Source organism: Symphodus melops, assembly GCF_947650265.1.
Source record: "Symphodus melops genome assembly, chromosome: 10".
Classification (NCBI taxonomy): Eukaryota; Metazoa; Chordata; class Actinopteri; order Labriformes; family Labridae; genus Symphodus; species Symphodus melops.
This window is the reverse complement of record NC_136700.1, coordinates 24,812,249-24,834,144: the sequence shown is the minus strand read 5'-3', so window position 1 is coordinate 24,834,144 and position 21,896 is coordinate 24,812,249. Positions and strand designations below refer to the sequence as shown.

At 43.7% G+C, this 21,896-nt stretch overlaps 1 protein-coding gene across 2 annotated transcripts in view; it reads right to left on the bottom strand.

Annotated features, from left to right (window-relative positions):
* The window catches only part of lsamp (limbic system associated membrane protein), a 329,152-nt gene that overhangs the window by 17,537 nt on the left and 289,719 nt on the right, over positions 1–21,896 (bottom strand). For both annotated transcript variants that reach the window (XM_079353795.1, XM_079353794.1), the window contains one exon: positions 16,076–16,201. In XM_079353795.1, the coding sequence (XP_079209921.1) occupies positions 16,076–16,201 (126 nt within the window). The remainder of the gene's footprint in view (positions 1–16,075; positions 16,202–21,896) is intronic.

Here is a 21,896-nt window from a genome sequence, read left to right as displayed (position 1 = left end):
CGTCTTTCATCAACATTGTTGGTGCGAAGAGCCTGGAATGACTTTGTTTGTGATCAGTTTGTGTGTTGGGTTGATGAGGAGGTGTGAAACTCTGCGATTCATCAGACAGAGATGTGATAATTAATCCAGACTGTGATGGTGCCATGTATTTGCACAGCTTGCTTATTTGAATTTACCAACGATCCAACCTGCCTTTTAAAATAACAGAAAGACAAATTATTAGAAGTTGATTTTCATCTTAACAAAACAGACCGCATAAAAGTCACCCGACTTGAATCTGAAAATGCGTGTTGAAGCCTGACGATGGCGGCCCTCAGATAGGAAATACTCTCCCAAACAAACTTTCAATCAGTCAAGAGCAGCGGTGTCCAAAGTGCGGCCTGGGGGCAGTTTGAGGGCCTTGAGGTGATTTTTTTGCGACTAATTGCTTAATGAGCAATCCAGCTAATTAGCCGTGTAAGGAACAGCTTCTCAGCGTCTCATTATCAAAGACGCTACGTCGTATGGCAGATCTACGGGTGGGTCAGGAGCTAGAAATGGCTTGTTCTTTGACGTGCTGCCATGTTAATTGCACGTCGTCTTTTATCAACATTGTTGGTGCGAAGAGCCTGGAATGACTTTGTTTGTGATCAGTTTGTGTGTTGGGTGGATGAGGAGGTGTGAAACTCTGCAATCAAAGAATCAAAAGACAGATTTTGTTATTTTTCTTTTTCATGTTAGCGAGGGCTAAAATAGAAAATGTTCATTGCAATGTATGTTTTTTCTTCTTTTTTTAACAGCTTTGACTAAAGCGGAGACTTCAGGAACTTCAGCTTTTCACACTTCCACAATGACTTCATTTTTCAACACTGCAGCTTGCTGAAATCATCGCTTTCAAGCTGGCGTGGAGATCTCAGGGTATTTCTCAAAAAGACACAATTATCTGCACTGAATGAGCGAGGGACTCTCCGAGGACTTGGCAAATAAAATAACAACAATAACATGGCCTGATACTTCCCTTAATCGGAGAAAATAAGGAGTGATGGAATCTTGGCGGTGGAAATAAATTGCACAGAGGAGGTCTCTAGGGTGAGTGGAGAAAACACACAGTTTGTAACAATCGTAAATGTCAGCTGGCTGCAGGCTCCATGAGACCAAAGTGTCACAACCTGGGGAGTGAACCAGCAACTTTGGAGAGGTGAGCTGAACAACAGCTGTTCTGCTTTGGTGAACACACGTAAATGCTGTGCCATTTCATGCCATGAAGCTCACTGAAAAAAACGCCCTGAAAACATCAGTCTGACTTTTATATAAAAAGCTCAAAGGCTGAAGATGTGCTACTGCAGAGCGTCTGGTGTCTACACTAGAAACAGAAGAAGAACAAAAAGAATGATCTGAATCAAGTGCATGATGGAGACGGTACACTATTATTTCATCCTGATTGAAAGATCAGTGGGATCGTGATCAAAGACTAAACCTGATCACATTCAGCCACACTGCCACACTAACTTTATTGGAGAGGTATGATTGAAAATCTGTTGCCATGGAAATTCTATTGAAGCTCGATCTCTTCGTCAGTCCTTAGTTTTGGTCGATGGATAAAGTGAGAGAGAGAGAGAGAGAGAGAAGCAGGTGACTGCAGAGATCAAAGCACGGAGGAGAGAGGAAAGAAGAGAATTTAAATGAGACATGAGAGGAAGGGGCTCTGCTTCTTTTACCTTTTTTTTCAATTAATTAATTATTAATCTCACCTTGTGTGTTTAAAGAGCAGCTTAATAATGAAGTGTGAATGGAATCGGATGTTTTGTCTGGAGATACAATTGACAACAACACAACCTTTCATGCGTCTTTGTCTGCAGCCACAGGAGAGCATCGCTTCTTGTAGTGTTTGTTTCACGTGTTATCTAATTAATGAAGCTTAATTAAGACGTTTGATTGGTTAATCCTACCTCCAGGGAATTGATTAGGGAGAGTGCAGTTTATGCGTTGCAAACGTACTCGCACATGCCTGAATGTGCAGGCGTTACTTCTCCATGGCGAGCTCGAAGAGTGCACGCTTGAGGTGAAGACGTTTCAGGGAGCACTGAGAGCGGTGACTGATTCCAAGTGCGTCGTTAGAAAAGCCCAATGAATCCTGACATTATGCTGTATTATATCATCACATTTCTATGCTAATCTGGGGAGTGGAATGCGAGTGGTTGGCAGAGAGACGAAGGGGGAGATTAAATAAGATGAGGACAACGAGTGAGCACGCCCCCCCCCACATTTTAACACATTGTTTTTCAGGCTAGTTACCAGCATGCCAGTGCACATAATAGGAATGCAAACATGCTAATGTTTGACAGGCTGTGTAGCATCTTTATTGTTGCGTCTTAGCATCCGCAGATTTCCTAAAAAGCACCAAAAAAAACAAAACAAAACAAAGGAAAGCGGAGGCTGTAGGGTTTCGCTAGATAAAATAAGTCTTATTTATGCGTGACTTTGCTCTGTCTGCAGCTAACCGTTTTAAAGAAACATCTGGCACTGACACAGCGTGAGAACTCTGCACACCTGCAGCCGGATGTGTCGCTTAAACTGGCCATGGAAGAGGCTGCTTTTTTTTTTTTTTTTCAGGACCTGTAGGACCGCTGAAGAGACAGACATGGCAGTAACTGCTGCGTCTCAGGTTTCAGGGGAGACAATTCACAGCAAGCTAAAGAAACTGCCTTTTTTTTCTTCAGATTTATGACAAAAAGATTCCCATTAAGTGACATGTTTCATTAAAAGAAGCATTGTTCACTCTTAATAAGATGATTATTATTTTTACTAAATAATTTCCTGCTAACAGAATTAACACAAAGAAGCTGAAAACAAGAAAATTTAGTTTGACTTTAGTCTGTTCAGATCACCAGCTTCAAAAACAATCTCTTAAAAATCTTGAAAAGTTGCAAAATCGCTCATGAACTCTTCACAGATTTGTGTTTTAATTGTAAGAGTGAGAAGAAGTAGGAAATGTATGTAAAGAGTTTGACTATAAAACACACTGGAGGCTTTATTTGACAGCACCAAACATTTCTTACATTTTTTCTAACTAAGTCATTCTTGCACGTAAAAACTGACATGCACAAACTCTCTCTCTTTCACTGTCTCTCTCTCTCTCTCTCTCTTTCACTGTCTCTCTCTCTCTCTCTTTCACTGTCTCACTCTCTCTTTTACTGTCTCTCTCTCTCTCTCTCCCTCTCTCTCTCTCTCTCCCCGTGCATCTGCAGCAGCGGGTCAGAGTGTGATTCCCTTGCCTAACATCAGCATGTTCGTTGCCATCCTTTGATTACATCTCCACATTGGAAATCTTTTCTCCTGGAATACAAGCGCCTGCAGCACTGAGCCTCTCTTCCGTTAGAAGTCGACAGCGAGGAAACACGGGGAAACGTGAGGAAAGAGAGCGCTTCGGTTTTGGACCAGGAGAGAACATTAACAGGAATAGAAAGTTGTGGGTGCTGAGGTACTGGGTTGCACCTGCTCTAGTTTGAACTTCATCTCTAATTTAAGACGCTGTTGACACTCTACTAATATTTAAGGTGTTGCACCAGCTGGGTCAAATATGCTCTCTAAATATTACACTGCTTGTATTGCTGTAATTACACAAGATGAGCCATTTGTCTCAGGATGTCCATGAGCCCCTCCTTCCTTTGTATTCTTTGACTTTATGTATTTGTGTTGCCCTCTTCTCCTTGGGTACAACGCCCTGTGGAAGTGGGAGCTGTAAGTGTATCCCAAAGTGGAGGTCGGGACCCTGTGGAGGGGTCGCAAGAGAAATTGAAATGACTTAAAGTTGCACATTTCGCCCGTTACTGTGAACGAGATTTGTGCTGAAATGAAAGTAAAATATTAGACTGTAAGAATGTTTAGTTAATTCTTATTTTCGTGTTGTTCTTGAGTCTGTATTCGGGTAGTGGGTGCTGCTGTGGGCAGCGTTAAATGCTTGAACCACTTCCAGAGGGGGTCGCCAGTCTTCATCTCAATTTTGGGGGTCAAGGGACGAAACGTTAGAGATCTAAATATCCTGTATATACTGTTCATATTTTTATTAGTGAAAGCTAGCTTGTTGTGTGCAGCAAGTTAAACTAGCATACAAGCTGTGTGAGATTTGGAGCGGGCAGGAAAATTACATGGAGACTTCATTCTGTCTTCTTTTGTCGGAGAGAAAAATCGTCACCAGGTGTTAAAAACCCCTCTCACAACAGAGGCTTGTCAGTTACATTGGCAAAAGTTAAAGACAGTTATAATAGTTGATAACTTGTAGGATGAGGAGGAGGCTCTCTGTTATAGATTAAAGCCAATAGGAATGTATGAAGACTTTGTTTTATAGTCCCGCTTCGGTTCGGTTTTCTATGCACAGAGTTACTTTCAGGCGTCTAATAATAGAGTTCATTTGAGTTACCTTAGCTTCTCTTACCTCAGAACTGCTGAGTTACATAGAAGCATACATAAACCGTTCAGCAGCATGGATGGATTTATAACATTTAGAGGTTGTTTCTCTTGTTTCAGTGTGCTTCTACGATTTAACTGACTGAACAGGCATCAAAACTTCAACAAAACTTCATTATCATTTCTGAGTGAGGTGTTGGGAGCATTGGTTTATGAGATGCTGAAAAGCAATACATTGTGGGAGTTCAAAATAGTGTTGGTAATCCCCCTCAGAGTCGAATTAAAATGGAAAAAAAGGAGTTCTGTAAATATGAACCATCTAGAAACTGAGAATTACATGAAACCGGAGCAGATAATGAAGTTGTGCAGTAAGCTGCATTACAGCTGCCTCCAGTGAGACTGAGAGCCCAAAATGAAGCATTACAGCTCGTCTCTCTATCCATTACCCTAAAGCTGATGCAAAGCAAAATGCAAAGCAAAGTCAAAGGTCAGTGAACGTCCACACGCTGTGTTTACTACACGCGCCCAGCTCAGCACGCCAATTATGTTATAAAGAATGGATGACATATTTTAAATTGGACTTTAAATCCACCTTTTACTCGTTTTGGACACCTCAGATTGTTTTTCTGCCATTTCCTAATTTGCCATGCTAGAAAGTCAGTGCATTTAATTGCTGTCTTTTTCCACTCATTATACGGTTTAAAGCCCTGTGGCCTCAAGGATAGACAACACCAGGCTTTTGGAAGCAAGTTGAGGAGTGTTGGAAGATGATTCTGCCTCTACAAATGCCTGCCGGAGACTGATTTGCATTGCACCAGCAAGTCTGTGAGGACAAGTGCCGTTTTCAAGATCTCTCTAGAGATGGAGGGGCTGCAGCAGGACCATACGTGCACACAGGCCCGGCACCTCCTACAGCAAAACAGGGGACGAGAGAGGAGAGAGACGGAGGAGGAGGAGGAGGAGGAGGAGGAGGAGGAGGAGGAGGAGGAGGGGTTTTTTTGAATCCCAGACCAGCAACTTCAGCTGACAACGTGATGGCGCTCATTTGCATATCTTCATGCATCATTCATCGGCATCACTTCTACCACAGCGCGAAACATTACGTTTATTTCCTTGGATGCTAATTTATGTTAAGCAGCCGATTTGAGAAACTTCAGAGTGGAGAGGCATGAAAGACCCTGTGGCATTGACTTTCTTTTGTCTGCTATAATGTGACAGTATTTTTACTGCTGTCTGTTTAAATGCATAAACCAATCACTCATGACTGGTCCTTTATTCCTGCGTTTACGTGTGTGTTTTAAGCGCGATTCAACAGTTTGTCCTGCGTGCTCACTTGTCCACTCGGCAGCTCTCTTCCTGCCATTCACAGTAAATATCCTCATTAACACCACGCATCGTCAAAATGTGTGGAAGGATGCACGAGCTCCGAAACCTCTGAAACCTTCAGCTCACTTATGACTCAACCATACAATGCAAATATTTCTCTAGAGGACTCAACAGCTCCTGTATGTTCAGACTTGTTTCTCGATATTCACGGCGCTGTGATGCCTTCTGTCTGAATGTTGTGGAGGCGTGATCGGGGTGACGAGGTGATCCCCGCTCTGTACTGTCTTCTGAGGTAGCAACAGAGGCGTTACAGGGATGAGCTGGGCCAGCGGGGGAAGTGCAGCAACACTGTGTGTGTGTGTGTGTGTGTGTGTGCATGTCTGACTGCGTGTGTATGTGGAGCTCTTGCTGCGTCGTGCATCCGCAACGCCGACATTCAGAGACTGTAATAAGAAAATTACACCAAAACAGAATCCCTCTTAACAGCAGATGGGAAAAAGACAAACTCCTCCAATCCATTCAGCAGCACCTTTATATTGATGCACAACTTTTACAACATGCAATGTAACCGAATGACATCCGACATGAATGAACAACGCCACAAGGATGATCATAGCTCGAATCAGGGTCTAGCTTTTGCTGTCATATCAGATCAGTGTGAACTGATTTATGTAAAAAAAAAAACCTGCAGCCAATCATCAAAGCATCAGGATTGAGTAAAGCAGGCGTGTTGGGCTTTGTTGTATGAATGAACTATATACTGCTACATCTAGAGCATGTGCATCTCGAATGCGTTTTCCTCAAATGGAAGAAAAAGACAAATCACTTGTTTGTTTCGATGTCTTCCTTCCTTTAAAATAAAAGCACAGTTGGTACTCTTGTGAGACTCTTGAGATGTGTTGAACAGCCTGAAATGTCCTTGTACACTTGGCAGAGAGCCTGTTTATCTGTGTCGAACTCCCATCTTTCAGTTTGAGGACAAAAGGAGAACTTCCACATCTAGTCACAAGCCATTTGCTGCTGGCAGTGAAGAAATAACACAGGTGTTGGAGCCAAAAACAAGACGGCTGTTTATTTGCCGCTTCTTGAGCCGAGGAAATGATACGCACCGCGGTGTGTCGCCGCCGTCTGTTTCTCTGAACGCTGTTCTTCCTCTCACCATGTCATTCTCTCTCTCCCTCTTTTTTTCTTGTTCTAACTTTGACACTCATGCGTCTTTGTTGTTTCTTCAGGCACTTTCAGTGTGGTCAAACATTGTGTTAGGCTGTGTGCCGTGTGGTTGTTTGTCCTATTCAAGTGTGAGCCTTTAAAAGGAGATTCATTGTTGATAAAGCAGAATAGGGTTTAGAGATTGAATTCCCATGAAGGGAAGTGTGGTTGTCTGCTTTTCTCACCAAGCTGATAAACGGATCGAGACTATTGTTAAGGGAGCACTTCTCATTACCGCCTGGATAGATTCAATGAGCTCGTGTTTGCCATGGGAGAAGAGGCTTTTTGTTAAACAAGGTCAGGCACAGAGCACCACTGTTTGAATCCTCTCTGCCATGCACACACCTCGCCTTCAAAAGACACACACACACACACACACACACACATGACAGCATTCTTCATACACTTATTCCCTTCACGTCATACCTGATGTGGATTTAAAAGTAGAAACGTGAACTCAGCAGGGTGCAGCTCTGAGCTGTGAGTGTATGGGGATGTGTGTGTGTGTGGGGGGGTATAATATAATATAATATAAGATATAATTGTAGCTCGCTGAATTTGAGTGAAACATATAATTACATGTGATTAATCATCATTTGCAACTTTTCAAAAAAATACAAGTCAGGTGTTTTGAGCTGATTGAGTCCTGGAAAATGCAAACATTTGATTTGCAACAGAAAATTCAAGGCTTGGTATTTTGTGCAACTTCTAAACTCATTATGCTGGATAAAGCCTGTGGCATCGCGGAAAGGCAAGAGCAGGCTTTTGGGCAAAAGTTGGGGGCCTGGAAGGAGATTTAGCTGGAGACTGATTTGTATTGCACCAGCAAGTTTGTGAGAACAAGTACAGCATTCAGGATCTCTGTGCCAGTTTAAATCTCCTGTAAAATGGACGGACTGCAGGAGGATGGGAGCACAGCCACACATTCTGTTGGTCCATATGTGCGCACAGGCTCGAAGCCTTGCAAAGCTAAATATGGGAGCAGAGAGGGGAGAGACGGAGGAGGAGGAAGGTGAGCGTTTTGTAATGATGACTGGCTGAATGTTACACACACAGATCGGTTTGGTCTAAAACGTCCTGTGTGATCATGGTAACGTTGAGCACAGAGTCCTAAATGTAGCTTGCCAAATAAATCTGTGTAACTCATTTCAAACTCTCTCTTTAACTAGTTTAGGAATACGTAGGAAAACATTCCTGGCCCGACCACACCTGTGGAAATGCCATGTGTCTGTATTTCACCTCCTTGTCTTTCATTCATCAGCAGTATCCTTGTTTTGTTTATCCAGTCTCATCCACTTTAAGAGTGTCCACTGTTCCCCTTCACACACATTCATACACCACTGACTATGACTCTCAGGTTTCAGTTTTTTACTCAACATGTTGACTGTGGAGCCGGCATCTAACCGCTAACCTTTCCATCAACTCTACTGAGCCACAGCTGATGGATTTCAGAAGCTCAGTTAGGGGGTTTTTGAACCTGCTCAGATTTATCGCCTTTGTTGACTGAAAGACCACAAACACACGATAGCATCACACACGGCTCGTCTCCAGAGAATTCTTTGAGCCATCAACATTCCCTCCTAATGTATTTTGTTCAAGGCCCATGTGTTGGTAAAAGACCCAGACTCACTTTCGGCTGTCTTTCTGACAACCTCCACAGGACAACAAGTCTCGAAACCCCCTCCTCCCTTCCCTCCAATTTCATTGCCCGTCCAATAAGCCGGGATTCAAACCAGAAACCTTCAAATCATGACTTTGATGCTCCCTCCCTGAGGGGGCTCTCTAAAATAATTGCTCGCGGGGGGGAAAAAGTGCTGACTTTCTGTACAGTTATGAGCTTAAAGAAGTGTGAGCTCTGTGGTGACTGCACCTAATGAGGCTGGGCAGACACAGGCCACGCTGTGTTCCTGATGTTCTGAGGTCTGCGTGACAGCACACGGATTTCAGACCAGCTGCTGGTGGTGCTGATCGTAAACAAACAAGTGAACAGTGACAGTCAGCAGATCTGCGGCCTGCTGAGAGATGGATGAGCAGCTGCCTTTTTCCTGCTTCCCAAAAAGCCTGGTGTTCAACACACACACACACACACACACACACACACACACCCTTGCACATAGCTGGGGACTGAGCAGGAGTCTCGACCTGTGTTGCTCTGACAAGAACTCGTCACCGGCTTACACTTCACTCCCACAATCAGCAGCCTTGTCAGCTACTCTCTGTCGATGACAGCTTGGCGCACACACACTGACGTGGGTGTGTGTATATATTTGTGAGTTTCCTGGCTTATCAGTTCTCCTTCACTACCAGGAGCTACACTACGGAGGCACAAATGTGTCTTCCCCCTCGACCCCCTCCTGAGAGGCTGAGATCTGTGTATGTGTCTGCATGTTTCACGCTCTCCGACTCCATGCCCCCCCCCCCCCCCCCCCCCCCCCCCCCCCACCAGCCTTCATTGACAGCACGACGAGGAGCAGGGAGGACAATTGAAGCGACTGTCACAGTCTGCCGATGGAAGAGACGGCAGGATGATCGAAAGAGGGGACGACAATGAGAGTGAGGATGAGGGAGTGGAAGACGGATCGACAGCTGAAGATGGATAGACCGAGAGTTGAGCAGCAGAGAGAGAGCATTCAAGACAAGGTGACGGTCCGAGGGAGACATCACCGAGCCAAGCCTTGGATAATGGACCGACAGTGGCGAGGCCTGCGTAGGAGGGATGTCAAGGGCACTCAGCATCAAGCCTCTAAAAGGCTGCCCTGCCAAGTACTGTTATAAAAAAGGTTATGACTTCAATATTCAGTCGGATCATATAGCACAAGAGCGTGGGCTGCGGTCCAAATCAATTCATTTGGACAGATGTCTTACTTGCAATGAAGCTGTTGCAGTAGATTCACAGCATGCTGTTTACAGTTAGCTGATGTTATTACCCAGAACACCTGAGGGGTTAAGTGTGTTGCTCAAGGACACTGTGACGGTAATCTGCACAGCTGATGGACAGGTAAGTGGTGTCGGAGAACTTCAATAACTCGTGTTTCAGTTTACAGTACACACGTTCACAGCGTCGCAACTCAGTCACGGCTTCTTTATGACTTGAATTTAAATCATTAGCGGGCCCCTCTTTCACTACGACACCCTCTCAGGTGACCAGCTGTGTCTTTGCTTGAGTGGATCCAGCGTTTACCTCCCCGCAGAGCCGAATGACTGACAAACTCCATTACACCACTGAGGTTAGAAGATCTCAAATGCATAATTGAACGTTAATTAACGACTGGAGTTACTTTAACTGATTATCGGACTGACTGCACAGCCAATGAAACCGGCCATTTGCATACTAAGACGCTGCTCTCTTCTTCCTTTTTTCCCCGTCTCCTTTGCTCATGCCCTTAGGTTTCATTCCTTTCTGCTTCTGACTTAGAACATGTCCTCCTCTTTCCTATTCTGCACGCGTCCTCATCATGTCATGGAACCCGAGGGTGCCAAGGTGCATGATCTATTCTGGTGTTCTGAGACGCATGGGGAATGATTCTTTGCTTGACCAGCAGCTCAATCACACATCCCCTTACATGTGAAAGATAAGATGTCACTATTGTCCTCGCCTCCCACCACCAAGCATACTGTGCGAGCTTGAGTAGCTTTTCTGGGAGTTAGAATAAAATCAAGGAACAAATAGCTGAAGAGATCAACACAGAGGATCTTGTAGCACACACGTGTATTGTGCATGCACACCCTGTTTTTACACACAGACTCGGCTTTTTTATCTCACCCTTCTCTTTTAACTTCTGTCCTTTCACACATCCTGCTGATCATTCCTTCACCTCTGCTCCGCTCCCCGCCCTTCCCTGCTCTATTGATCATTCGCTTCACAAGTCTGAGCAATGAGTTATTGAGTCGATATTCACAGCAGCGCCCACACAGAGGCTGAACAAAAAGTCGTTTGATGAAAAGTACAAGAGCAACAGGATACGTGCTACCTACAGCAGGGCAGAGGCCTCACAGAGGTAGAAAATATATATAGGCTATGTATGTTGCATTGCTTCTGTAGAATATGAGACCCAAACTCAGATCGGCTACGTTTTTTTACCTGCACTTTGTGACCGTGGTAAACTATTTAATGAGGTACCTGTTTATGAAGACACATGTCATGTGTTGTTTTTGTTGGTTTTTCAAGCTTTTTGTAATGGTAATACTCTCTACTGCAAACAGTGCTAGAATTCATTAATGATAGAAACATGACTTACATTGACGGGGGGAGGAAAGATACACAAGGATGCAAAGTGCTTCAGTGACAAAGGGGTAGAGAGAATGGATTTTATTGCTCTGTTAAAACTGCTTAAATCAAATCCTCCAGAATAAGTGGCATGATACATTTTTCAGGAATGCAATGAAAGGTCACACATCGTGCAAATAGACTTCACCATGTTCCTCTAACACTAACATGTGTCTCTAGTCTGTCTACAACCCCCCCCCCCCCGATGATGATAAAAGTCCATCCTCTCCGTCTTCTGCCTGCTCCACTTTTCAGAAAATGTGTGCTCAAACAGGCTGTTTGAAAATGTTCCCTTCATGACATCACAAAGGGCAGTAGCCCCTCCCCCAGGTGAGTGACACTCCCACAGCTAGGTGTTTGTTCTTCCCTCTGAGTCTGCCTTCTCACCGTAAACAATAGGACATGGAGAGAGAAAGCAGCGAGTACACCCGAGCCCTTCCAGAGAGGGGGCGTGGTCAGACACAGCTCATTTACATATTTAAAGCTACAGACACAGAAACAGCCTGTTCTGAGCAGGGCTGAAATAGAGGGGTTTATAGACATGATCAAACACAGGATCAGAGCGGATTTACAACAGGAAACGTCACACACTTTTAGAAGAGCTTTAGGACATTTAGAGTATACTGTAATATGTGACTTTCCAAATAACATTTATTAGTTTTAGCCTTTGTTTGAAGGCTTCGGTTGTCTTTACATTTCCAAAGCCATTAAAAAACACGAGAGAATCTGGGTAAAAAAAGACTCCTTCACCAATCCTTTCAGAGTATGAATAAAACATAAAGTCAGAAGTTCTTTCAGTAACTAGAATCAATTCTCACTTAATCAACATCCCTCTTTTTACATACATTGCCAGTCTAGGCAGGATTTTTATCCGCCCCTTTTTACATCCCCACTTTAAGTGTCAGTGTCACAGAGACGTAATGATGAGGTGAAGCCATCCTTGTTTTTTACTCTGTGAAAGTGTCATCATGGCTGCGTTTCATAAAGAGAGTAACAGTTACAGTTAATACTTGCACACTGTTTATTTGAGCGTATTATTTCCTTATTGCGGTTATTGTTACACTTTGCTTTTTATTTCCTTTGGCGACTTTAAGCCACAAAACAAAATAAAACCTTTTGGCTGAACTTGTGCCTGTCTTACTTTAATGAGCATCGTGTACGCTCTGACCACTGAAGTCCACAGTCATGCTCACAGTGAAGTGTCTCTACTTCATTGTTATCGTACATTGTGCTCTGTGGGTTGTTACATTTCCCAACCGCAGTCATCCTCATTTCATCTAATGACGCTCAGCAGGTACACAAATCTCTGCGCAAGTACTGCTACAGCTATTTATTACAAGACTTCTGGAGAAGTTCAGTTCACTTCCACGAGCCCTCAATTAAAAAAAAAAAAAAATGCAGCTCCGTGATGTTAGAGCAATAACCTGCATGACTAACTGTTTCAATCAAACACAAATATTTTCTTTAATAGGAGTCTAATATGTGGAGACGGATGTAAACATGCCCTCAGCACATAACATACTCGTTTAATCGTTGCCATTTAAGATTTAAAATACCGAACGCATCTGTGATAATCTAATGAGTGAGCTGATAACATAGCAGCAGAGGCAACAATAACAGAGACATGAGATGAAGCAGAGCCGAGAAGAAGCACTTGAAGCTTCAATGGCCTCATAAAATCCGACAACAGCAGTAATCAATGTGGAAACCCTGAGAAACCCTGCTCTTAACAACTCCCAACACTGGCATACACCGACTTAGACTCTGTGTGCTGGAAGTGCTCGGCTCTGCCATTGGAGGCATCATCTGTTCATTTGAGTTGTGCACGATTGTTTTAAGGTTTTACAGAACCCCCGACGACAACAAATTAAAAAAAAGTTTTACAGACACAACTTTAGTATATTGCACACTTGACTTGTCGTTCAGGATTCTTATCGCCACTTTGTCAGTTTAAGTTGTTTGAGTCCACAGTTTTACGGTCTCATCCGTCGGCTGTGAAGCGATCGTATAATGCCTGCTCCTTTTGCAAAAACAGTCCTTTGAGTTTTCAAAATACACTGAAACCAGTGTTGTTATTTCTGCTGGATTTCATATACTTGGTAATGAGATGATCTGTATGCATTGCTGGTGTGTTTCTAAGATGAAAATGTATCACACAGAGTCTGCAGCAGCACCGACACAAAGCTTTGCAGTTAATACACCTTTGTGCTTTTACGCTGAAACAAACAGTGCCGTCGTATTCGTGACAAAACCAGTGAAGTTACCGAAGGTCAGGTTCTGTTTCTAGATCCGAGATGGCCGTGTTCCAGTTACAAGTCGGACACCTAAAGGAGTACCTTTGTTTTGTTAGCTAATGCCAGACGATAACAACACACTACTGTGCGTGATAGTTTGTGCTGGGAAATAAAAGAGAGAGAAGAGCTGTCACAATACTATCGGTGTAATTCATTTAATCACACAAAAAGACGAACAAGCTGCTAACAAACACTAGCTACAGCTTATACGTTACTGTTGATGCATGTAGCAGGCATGTTGGATATTAACACGGGCTACTGAATGATCTTCCAGTTTCAGAGTCGGATTCCGACTTCACAGAGGCGATCCTGATGACGTATCAGACGGAAAACTAGACATTTCTGACGTCCAAGATCACATGGTGCGCAGCAATAATCTCAGTGTTCCCTCCCTGCACATATCTCATGTGTTGAAATTGGCGTCAGGACACATTTCTGTTTGTAAGATGAAATTACTTTGTGGCTGGAACGTGATCCTCACACTGTAGAGAAGAGACTTCACTCACTCTCTGAACAAAACAGTCAAGTCTAAACTTGGGCTTGCATGGTGTGACTCATGAACATCTGTGGCTCCAGCAAATAAAAAAATATGTAGAATGCCTCACTAGCAGAGCGAAGCTGCGTTACCGCCCAGGCAGGCAAAAAGCGTGAAGCGGTGAGACCACAGGCTGCCAGACATCATTATCTCTCTCAGCAGTCCCACACACGCTCTCAAACTGGGTAAGACTTATGGATTGTTGGTCGAAAGACACTCGCAAAATCAACAACAACAAAAATAGCAACAGAGCTAAAGACCCAGAACACCCATCTCTGGAGCCATACGCGTCTGTCGAGACTTACAGGATGCAACTCTGCCAGGACAACGGCAGGATTTTGCTTCTATCCCGCTGCTTCACTTTCACCATTCAGAGTCTTTCAGTTAACAAACACAGACTTGCCGAAGGTGGTCTGCCCACAACTTCTTCATCGAGGGAATAATGAAAAAGAAAAGCTACCTTATGAAAGGAAAAGTACAGAAACTTGCAGAGGCGTAGAAACTAAACCCCGGTCTCTTGCTGCATGAAAAATTCTACGATTGGAGATTTGTTCTCCCTTTCCTCTGTATTCACATCTCCATCCATCTCATTGGAACAAAGTCTATTTAAACTCATAAAACAGCTTTACACACAGAAGCTTTGTTAACCATCTGAACCTTGAGGGCTCCTCTCCAGTTTCACAGTGAAAGAAATGAAGGGAAGCTTTCACTTCTCACATCCGGAGCTCTGTAAAGAAGCCAGCAGGATCCACATAGCTGGCAGGATTAGTCTTAACAAATCACCGTTCTTTACTTTAAGGCAAAGAGACAAAAGAAGCACATACAGCCATCCAGCTTGTTCAGCATCCAGGTGAAGGAGAACACGTGTTTGATGAGACACAATTGATATAGACAAGTGCTTTCAATCGGCACAAGGTTGTCACCAAAGTGAGAGATTGTCAACTTGAGCATCTCCATCCATCACACGCCATGCTGATCAGCAGCACAGACATTATTCTTTTCTTTCAGATTGGATTTCAAACGCAACACTGGCCTTACAATCTGAAGACATGTAGACGGAGAGATGTATCAACACGAGCCTTGGACTATGACAGCATAAGCAAACACAATGTGAGATTTGATCTTGATACACACGGCGTACGATTTCAGGCCGATTCAGATCTGATTTTAAATTATACCAGTGATTTTGTAGGTGGGCCGACTTTCAGCCTAGGAGCAGATTCCCCAACCTCAGGGTTTTTTCCCCTGATTATGCCTGCACAAACCGACAGACAATGTCTGAAATCACCATGGCAACAGCAGGCATGCCTACTGTATTAATGCTGTCTTCACCCTCCTATCGTGAAACAAATGTTGGCAGGAAATATCCGCGGACCTCCAGCTGACAGGGAATATTTTTGACGATTTAGCTGGTAGTAACCGTGTGTGTGTGTGTGTGTGTGTGTGTGTGTCACAGGCAGAGAACGAGCGTTTTTCCCAGTGTGTTTATTTAAGCCGTGCATATGAGACAACTGAAATGCAAATAAATCTCGCTTCAACCTCCATCAGTGGGAGTTTTCTGTTTTCTGTTGACAACTGCAAAGGCTCCGTCCTGTAAGAGAATCTCTCCAGGGTTTAAGGAGCAATCTGTAAGATATCTACTGAATGAAATGATGACGCTCTCTTCCTCTCTGACCTCACATGAAGAAACATGCTGTGTTAAAGCTTCTCTGACAACAATGCAGCAGGTTTACAGACCGATGCAGAGCTGGCTAAACACTGAAGCTTCAGTGTCAACTGAAGACAGTGTTGATAGATTTACTGAGAAACAACATGACTGCTTTGTTTTTTTTGTCCTCCCACTTCTGACTTCCTGCCGTAGTGGTAAAACTGTGTGTTGTGACAAGTCAGAAAAACTTGGTGCATGCTCTTTGGATCTTTTGACACCATGTAAAGCATGCTGAGAGCTAATGCTGTAAGAGAGGATTTACTTCCTGTTCTTCTATTATTTAAAAAAGGAAGGACTGTTTCACACCTTTGGAAAAGCCTCAAACAGAGCACTGATTGGATGATTCTTACCTGAGGGGTTGAGCAGCCTCCAGGTGATTGCAGGATCCGGCCTGCCACTCGCCAAACAACTGAGCGTCACATTACTGCCTTCATTCACTACGATGTCTTCTGACACCTTGTAGATGTTGGCTGGAACTGCAGACACAAGAAAAACAACATGAAGTCAGATTTTTTAATGTCAGAGAGATGATCAACACTTGTTTAAAAGGCAATGTCTGACATATTTTCTTCCTCTCCAGTAGAAATTCCAGCTAATCATCCATGCCAGCTACTGCCCCTTCTCCCCCACATGGTTTACCATCCCTTCATAGGAGCTACTGGCCATAACCAAAGGTTAAATGCAAACTCAAGCTGACCTTGATTTTCTCAGCGAAAGGAAAAGTTAAGAAAAGCTTTGCTGAACCTTCTTTCCTCTCAGAGGCACTTACAGTAAACTTTGTCAACCCAGGATCCAAATAAGCAATTTAATCTCTCGCCCCGGGACCTGAGCTCATGAAAACAGATTGCTTCTCTTGTCATACGGGGACACACTAGACGCTTGGCGCTGATTCTGAGGTTAGAGCTGTATTTGCAGGAAAGCCAGCTCTCATATACAACCCCAAATTTAAGGGTGAAATAAAAAATCTTTTATGCGTGTGTGTATGTGACACTGCTGTTCAAAGTAACACAGAGTTACTTCAAGTCGACGCAGTGCTTAATGATCATCCTGCTCCGCTATCACCATCTTCTCCTTATTCCTTCTGCACTCACTCCCACACAAACTAGAGAGAGGGAGGGGGGAGTGGGGGGGAGGGAAACCTTTACTCAGGCAGAAAACAACTCTGATGAATTAAAGAGATAGCGTTGGCTTTGAAGCAAGTCAGCAGCAAAGATGCAATCAATCATGAAGATGTGGAGAGCATGCATCTCTGTTTGCACAAACTGCGGGTGAAGTTGTTGGGATAAAGTATTGTATAGAAAGATACGAGGGCAGAAATTCAAATAATGATCGATGACTATGATGAAAGTTGGGACGTGCACAAAGCAGACAAACAGAGATGAGTCACTTGTTTCCCTGTAGCTTATTCTAATTTGAGGGTCTGGGTGCGTGTGTCTGAGGGGTCTGCGTCACTGGGAGTTGTGCACACTGTCACCCTTTTGGTCTATCGTGTACAAGCTCCAGCTTTTTTAAAGATATAAAGAACGGTTCATGCAAAAACAAAGTCATTCAATCATTACTTATGGGCCTCCATACATGTGTGGTGGTGACTGTCATTTGATGTACAGGTTTGTTTTGTTTGACTCGGGACGTTTCTGGGCAGGGAGTTGGTGTGTTTCCTCCAGTAAATGACAGCCAGCTGCTGGGTTTCAGAGTGGATACAATTCAATGAGTTGATCCAATTCAAACTGGTGAATATGACAGATGTGAGAGAAGTTGCAGCACAGAAGAGAAAATATAATCATAGTGAGGCAAAAAGCCAAACGGATGAAGCTCGTTCCAAAACGAGAACGCGTCAAACACCGATGTTAGCTCGTGTTAGCGTGCGGTAGCTTGCAGTGCAGGTAAACGTACACACAATGTCCTGCAGTGAGTGAGAGCTTCTGGGGATGCTGAGCACGGTTTGAACGTTGTGTTTACAAGCTGCAAGAAATACTGCTCGGGACTCTTCCTTTAGTGTTATATATCACTCAGGTAAAACCTTAATTATGGACCTTTATTTGCCCAATGGTCCTTTCTGAAATATAACTGATGCATCAGACTCTGTGTCATTGACCTACAGATACCTGCTGGTGTAATCAAATGTAATTGCCATGATTAAAATAACAGGCCGCACTCTCGACTCTCTACACTTTACCTAACCTTTTAAAAGTTAACAGCCGGTTTCGGATGCAAATCTAGAAGAAAAAAAACTCGCTTAAAAGAGTCAACAGCAGCACGAGCTGGTGACACTTTTAGAGATCGACAACTGTTTTTGGTTTGTCCATAAAAAGAGCATTTAAACCGTGACTGCTCCCTTAAAGTCACTCTTTGGCCCTGCAGAGGAATATCCTTTTGGAGTAAACTGGAGCGGGGACTGAGGCTGTTGCAAACCTTTACACGGTCGCTTTAAAACATTTATCTTTCACTAATCTGCACGTGCTAATCTGGCTGGGTATATATAACAAAAACACATGGAAAATCAATGCGGGAATCATTTGAGAGTTCCAAGTTATAAACACATTTTGCGAGAGTGGATCACGAGGGAATTCATCTGCGATCTAAATCTGATAGAAGTCGCCGTGTTGAAATTGAAATAAAGCTGCTCCCCGCTCCTTCTTATCGACCGTGTTTTCTAAGAAACAATATTCCACTATTTGTCTCTTTCAGATTGTTGCTCCTGCTCAGCTGTTATTGAAGCTTTGTCTCTGTGCCGTACAGACACTAACGCCGTTCTGTCACATAAACACTCACACAACATCCACGAGTAAACCCGTCTCTCTAATACCGACTGACTACACTGTCACACAGCATTTTAAATGAAGTCATACAGAGTTATTGCTGCAGTCAAATGACCAAATCAAATGAAGATGTGTTTTGCAGATATGAGGAGATGGAATAGCCGGGCAGAGGCAGCACTCGATTGAGGTGACAAAGAATCCAATTGGCTTTTTTCTCCATCCTCGAAAAACAACTGAAGCTGGGTTGGAAAGTTGATTGGCTGAATAGGATGTGTGACCGCAGAATTAATCCCGGGAAGCACAGATAAAAATGGATCTGGTATGAAACAATTGCTCACACTCTGATAACCCTGTCACCTTTATGAATGGGCGGGAGGAGGAAAGACGAGAAGAAGCGACGGGTGTAGGGAAGAAAAGGAGTGTGAATGACATTTCAGCACAACGTGTAGCGCCGGGTGTCCAGCTGCCAGCGCTGGAGAAGGGGGAGAAGAATTGAAAGAATGGTAATCTTAGTCATAGGTCAACCTTCGAGGAACAATGTTGGAAAGGGCAGCTCTTTGAAAAGCACTTTACCTCTGCTGCTGCAGGATGGATCGAGTCCTTAGAGATAAAATGCACTCTACGCTGATGTTTTCCCTACGGCTGCACGTGTGTAAATTATGGCATCAACTGCGGCACGGGCTTAAAAAAACATCTACCTTTAACGTCAGGTTGTGTGCAAAAGAAATGTGCATGCTCCATTTCACAAATACACTCAGGCTTCCTTGGGGAATATATATGTTTCTGCTTCATTGTGGTCTAATTTCATTGTTCTCACACACTCGGCAGCGAGCGTATGCAGGAGCATGTTCCCTCTTCAAGTTTCAGTTCCAAGAGAAGAAGAAAAAAACATCAGGTTGTGTCCGACTAATGATCTCGGACTTGGTTTGACTTTTTTCTAATTCCTCATGAACATAAGAAATCTCTGATGAAAACGTTATGAATACACTGACCTTGCTCTCAACTCTAATTTCAAACATCAAAGAAATGAAGGGGATACGGATAGGGAGACAGAGAGGGAGGAAGAGTAATTAGGAAGGAGAGTTTGTGTTTGTGGGTTTGTGCATGAAGTGTGCGCCCGCGTGGAGGAAAGAGAAAGACAGAGAGAACGAGCGCCGCAGGCAGCTCTGCATGTTCATGTGACAAGTTATCCACCTCATTTATTCATCATCGGAGGCGATAAAGCACTGATCTTGTTTCGGTTGCACTTTTTCTCCTATAATTGAACATGCAGCACTTCTTTCATTCGCTACTTACATTTCAATGAATAGCCAATAAAAACACAGACAGGGTGACCTGCAGTCATAATCTGGATTTTGCATCTCTGCAATTACTTTTACGTTGGGTGATCTTTACTGTGCCATTCATTCAGGTGACTACGTTTGATAGGGAAGTTGATAGGGTGACGCTCGGCACTCCAGCTGTCCGCTGTGCTGCTCCAGCCTGTGGGCGTTGACGGACGACGGTGCACGGAGCCGTAGCAGAACGAGCATGCAATGCACACATATCTGGAGGAAGTCACGGGTGAGCATATAGGGAGGGACAGTTGCAAATGACATGCCTGAAAAGATGTCGCACATCGGGCTTGAACCCCGGCTGCCTGCTTGGAGTCTATAGCCTCTGTACGTGGGAGGTGATGGAGCCACTAGGCCATCGGAGCCCCGACAAATGCATTGCAGTCAAAGAAGAAAGAAGACCAACACTTGCAAAATAACAGCAAACATGCTGGGTGAGAATTCCCTCAATAGAATGATGAAGTGTGTTTTCAGAGAAAGAATTAACCGACAAGTTGAAGCACTACTTTTATTTGTCAGAAAGAACAGAGCTCGACCGTGTCCTCTCTCTCTCTCTCTTTCTGCATTTCTCCGCCTCTTCATCTCTTTCACCCACAGGTGCTCCTTTCTCTGAGGTTTTAAAAAAATATGTCAAAGTCTTTGCTCGGTCCAGCTCGGATGCAGACGTACCGAGCATTAAATGAACCTTTGAACTGAAGCAGGGAGGGCGTCAAAGAGGATGCAGCCTGGTGCACCTGCACGCTGTCAGATTGCTTCATATTCTCGCTAAAGCGCTCATTATGATTCAAGGATTACTGCACCAAACCCCAGCCCACCCTTTTGAACACAAACAGGAAACAATAAACAACAAGATGGCTTTGGGATTTGACTGTGAAATTCACTCTTGTACCTCGCACTACTGCAGGATATTGGTCAAAACAAAACAATGCATGCAACTTTACGGACACGAAATGAGAAGCAGTACAAACAGAAACATTTGGAGTTTAAGTGAAGTTGATATTTGATACAAGCTCTTGGAAGTCACAGTCACGGTTCCTTTAAAACAAAGACGTTAAATTGAACATCATCAACAATAAATCATCCATACTGCCACTGCGTCTGTGTATACCATTTTACTTATTCAGTGCGTTTCCCCTTTGGCTCGTTCTGCTCCCTCCTACATTTACCCCCCGCCGGCTCTCAATGTGACATTTGTAGGAGTGATGTTGCAGAGGTGTAGAAGAGGCGTGCGATTACGCTCAGCTAATTTGAAACCATTAGAAGATAATCAGGAGAGAGCATTTGCAGCTCTTTAGCTTTTAGCTTTTAGTGCCTGGAAGCTTTACTGGCAATTACTTACTTTCCATAAAACAAGGTCGATGCAAAACCTCGGACTCAAAGGCCACAAAAAGAACAATATAAGCAGCGAGTCGGCCACCGGGGAGGCTGCAGACAAATATCTGAGATTGAATATAATTGACTTAAACAAGCATTTGCTGTGTGTTATTTTGGTGTTTACAGCTTTTTCTGCATCACTTCTTTGGCACCTTTTACTTCAAATCTGTATTTTTCAAAAGGGGATCTTGACCATTCAAGTGCTGCAAAGGAATGACTCTAGTCAATCCTTTTCACTGGATTTGGCTGGCTGAGGTGAAAGAAAGTGGAGAAGCACATCCATCCCCTCTTACATGGAAATATCTGATAAATCTGACACAAAAATGTGCATCCTTTCACAAAATGCGACTTACTGAATGACTTAAAAGCCGAAAGAAAAAAAAGGGAGCGAAAAGGTAATCGCTGAGCCACATCTCCAAATGTCTGCAATGTGCTCGTGTTGATAAAGAATATCTCTTTAGATTAACACTAAGCCTTGTGGCTGAGCCGTCAGATGTAGACTAAGTTCTGAGTAATGCACACACACACACACACACACACACACACCTGCACGCACACACACAAGTCAGTCTTAAACACACATCTTGTTTTCTGCAGCTTAGGCAGTATGCTCCTGTGTGACTCACTGTTAATATCCAGCATTCATCCCTTCAATTATTCATGTCGACAGTGTTTCTTGATGTAACGACAAGATACATCTTCAT